This window comes from Pinus tabuliformis, chromosome 4_2 (assembly GCF_031772625.1).
Source record: "Pinus tabuliformis cultivar Carrire ecotype Pingquan chromosome 4_2, CPIR1, whole genome shotgun sequence".
NCBI classification, from domain to species: domain Eukaryota; kingdom Viridiplantae; phylum Streptophyta; class Pinopsida; order Pinales; family Pinaceae; genus Pinus; species Pinus tabuliformis.
In genome coordinates, this window is record NC_142304.1 from 1,073,167,269 (window position 1) to 1,073,171,264 (window position 3,996).

Consider the following 3,996-nt stretch of genomic DNA (forward strand, 5'->3'; position numbering starts at 1 on the left):
GAGCATGACGTCAATGGTTGATTGAGTATTCACCATGCATTATTTATTGTCGTCGTCGTTAAATCAATATACGTATTCTTTATCGTAGTTAAATCAAATATGTATTTTTTTATCGTAGTTAAATCAAATACGTATTTTTTATTGAAAGATACGTATTCATCTTTAAGTTTATGTATCGTTTTAATTTTATAATTTTAAATTGAACTCCGTTCTATTTAAGTAGATCAACCCATTCTTCCTCATTGTTATACTTCAGAAAACATTCTCTTCCATTAAGGGATGGAGATCCTTCACGTTTCTTCACTTCTCTTCTTTGTTAGGAGATTGCCTCTCTCCTTTTATTTCATTCTGTCTGTCACTCCCCACCTATTTTCCGCCGTTCGTGGGCATCCTCATCTCAGCAATGCTTCTGATGAAGAAGCTCTGCTTGGATTCATGTCTGCCATCACATATGATCCATGGCAATCATTGCCCACTTCTTGGAAACCACACGTTTCCTTCTGTGAGTGGACGGGTGTCAAATGCAGTCGGCGCAGACAGAGAGTGGTTTCTCTCAATGTTTCAAGCATGGGATTACAAGGTACAATCTCTCCTCTGCTCGGCAATCTCTCCTTTCTCAGAATTCTCGACCTTAGCAATAACGGTTTTCATGGTCATATTCCCTATCATTTGGGAAATTTGCTTCGCTTAAACACACTTTCCCTAGGTCGGAATAACCTCCAAGGTTCTATTCCGCCTACTCTCGGTCGCTGCCGTAGTTTACAGAAAATCTCTATGAACACTAACAATCTCACGAGTACAATCCCGGCCTGTTTGGGAAACATATCCTCTCTGGAGGAAATAGACCTGGGTTTAAACAACCTTCGTGGCAACCTTCCCTACGAATTGGGTATGCTAAGCCAGGTGAAGACTATGATTATGAATAAGAACGATCTCACAGGACATATCCCATCTTCCTGGTCTAATTGCACCAATCTTCAAGTATTCTCTATAAGTTCAAATCACTTGACTGGCCACATTCCCACCGACTTGTTTGGCAAGAACAAGAACACCCAGTTGACGAAACTCTATATGGCAGATAGTAACTTGAGTGGCATCATTCCTGCTTCCCTTTCCAATTGTACGAAGCTCCAACTTGTCAGCTTACCGTATAACCAGCTCAGCGGAGTAGTGCCCATGGAGTTCGGTAAGCTGACGCAGCTCAAATGGCTTAACTTAGGCGGTAATAACCTGGTTAGTGGCAACACGGCTAGCTTGCCCATTCTTACTTCTCTTAGTAATTGTTCTAACTTACTAAGGATTTATTTATTTCGTAATGGTTTTAAGGGACGTTTGCCCTTTTCTATAGGCCATCTACCTACAAAATTATCGTACTTAAACTTGGAAGAAAATGAATTAACAGGAGAAATACCTCCACAGGTTGGAAACTTAACTAGTTTATTAGAGCTTATTTTAGACTCGAACAATTTTACAGGGCCTATCCCTTTAACACTTAATACCCTTCAAAACTTGCAATTAATAGATATCTCGTCCAATTATTTACAAGGAAACATCCCTTCCAATATTGGGCAACTCAAAAGCTTAGGGTATTTAAATCTATTTCAAAATAATTTTAATGGAAGAATCCCGGATTCTATTGCCAACCTCCAACAACTAAGATATCTATATCTTTCATATAATCAATTATCAGGTAATATACCTGTGGATCTAGGGAAATGTGTGAATTTACTAAGTCTAGACCTATCATACAACAAGCTCACTGGGAAAATACCTCCAGAATTTGCAGCCCTTGAAAATTTAGCTTTTTATCTCAACCTTTCAAACAATTTATTACATGGACCTGTGCCTTTAGGATTAAACAAGATGACTATGCTTCAAGCTATAGATATTTCTGCAAATCAATTAACTGGCAACATTCCAAGTACACTCCAAAGCTGCAATGAACTAGAGTACCTCAATCTTTCCCGCAATGCCCTTGAAGGTCCGATTCCAATTACACTCAATGAACTTCAAAGTCTTGATGACATGGATTTATCCTACAATAATTTATCAGGTGGAATACCCTCGTCATTGGAAAAGCTCAAAATGCTCCGCCATTGTAATTTTTCTTTCAACAAATTGTCAGGAGAAGTCCCTAAAGGAGGAATTTTCAAAAAGCTTGGTGCCATGGCATTCATGGGAAATCCTGATCTGTGTGGACCTTGGGTAAGTCTGCCACCATGCTATGCTCACAAACATCAAAATGTTTGGCATACAAAAAGAGTTATCATACCTATGGTTGTTGTTGCAGTGATTGTTGTATTGTGCTTGCTTTTGGGAATCTTGGGGATTCAAAATCACAAGAAACATACTCATACACAGGTCCAGACATCCTTCACTATGGGGCATCGAAGAATTTCATATGGAGAGATCATGAGTGCAACAAATGAATTTAATGATGCCAACTTGTTAGGAGTTGGTAGTTTTGGAAAAGTGTACAAAGGGGTTCTAAATGATGGCACAATTGTTGCTATCAAGCTTCTCAATTTGGAAAATGAGGGGGCCGACAAGGGTTTTGACAAGGAATGCAAAGTTTTGGGTAAAGTTAGGCACCGAAATTTGATTAGAATCATAACATGTTATTCAGACCTCCAAATGAAAGCTTTGATATTTCCATTAATGCAAAATGGAAGCTTAGAGAAGTGTTTATATCCTAATGGCCAAGAAGAAAGTAATTTGAGCTTGTTTCAAAGGTTGAATATAGCAATAGATATCGCACAAGGCATGGCATATCTCCATCACCATTGTTTCGTGCAAGTGCTCCATTGTGATTTGAAACCTAGCAATGTGCTTCTGGATGAAGATATGACAACATATTTAACAGACTTTGGCATTGCTAGTATACGTTTTGCAAATTTGAAGGATTCAGAGATCACTTCAACACATGCACTCAAAGGGTCAATAGGCTACATTCCTCCAGGTATTATGTGAACTAAATAGCATATCAAAAAAAATGTTAGATATTATATGAACTAGATATCATACTAAGCAATGTTGGCAATGTCTTGTTTTTATTTAAATTTGTATATTATAAAACTTACGATGAGAATGTTTCAATGTAGAATATGGATTGGGTGGACGTCCCACAACAAAAGGTGATGTTTATAGCTACGGAATAGTGTTGTTGGAGATTTTGACTAGAAATAAGCCCACAGACAACATCTTTGTGGAAGGAATGAACTTGTGGAAATGGGATGGTAGTGATTTTCTAAACCGAGTAAAAGCCATGGTCGATGGGAGTCTATTGAGGAGGAAATGTATGAGCACTATACAAGATAAGGAGTTGAATTGCCTTAGTCAACTCATAAGCATGGGTTTCCTCTGCACAAAAGAATCTCCTGAAGCACGACCTACTATGATGGACATTGTTAGTACATTGCAAAGCATCAAATAGACTTTTTTGGGAGCTACAGGGATTCCAAAATTTCAATCAGAAATATCACATTTACTAGGAAGTACAAGTACTACTCATAACAAAATTGGTGAAGGCCAAAGTTCTTCTAGTTTATTGTAAAGGAGTAGTGATTGAATTATTGAACCATGAAGTAATTTGATCCATTGTCAGTAATTTAACTGAACCATAAAGTAATTTGAGTCCTTTGTCATTAGTTCCATCTAGTTCAAGGCTTATTCTTCTTTCCTTCTATATGCAGCTTATTTGTAGTTCTATTCCCCTCTCCTTTATGTGGCATGCCTATTGTAACTTTTTGGGTCCATGAGCATGAACAATAAAGTGAAATATGCCATAAATGGTGTCTTGTAAATGTTTCAACTATAAAATCCCCATCCTTATTTTTGAAAAACTTTATTTGTATCAATCTTATTGTTCAACATTCTTCTACATTTATAGTAAAATGCAAATGTTCAGGGCACATAGATACACCAAAGGTTTTGTATTTGTTTTAAAGGATTAAAGAACAGGTCAGCAATTTTGTTTCCACAAGCATTCATGAAACA

The 3,996-nt window shown here is 37.4% G+C and overlaps 1 protein-coding gene across 1 annotated transcript; it reads left to right on the plus strand.

Annotated features, from left to right (window-relative positions):
* Positions 1-250: 250 nt before the first annotated feature.
* On the plus strand, positions 251-3,433 carry LOC149173360 (uncharacterized). Its single transcript, XM_089426671.1, has 2 exons — positions 251-2,959; positions 3,102-3,433. Exons 1-2 carry the CDS (start codon positions 280-282, stop codon positions 3,431-3,433), a joined length of 3,012 nt encoding a protein of 1,003 aa, XP_089282797.1. The 5' UTR covers positions 251-279.
* The last annotated feature ends 563 nt before the right edge of the window (positions 3,434-3,996 follow it).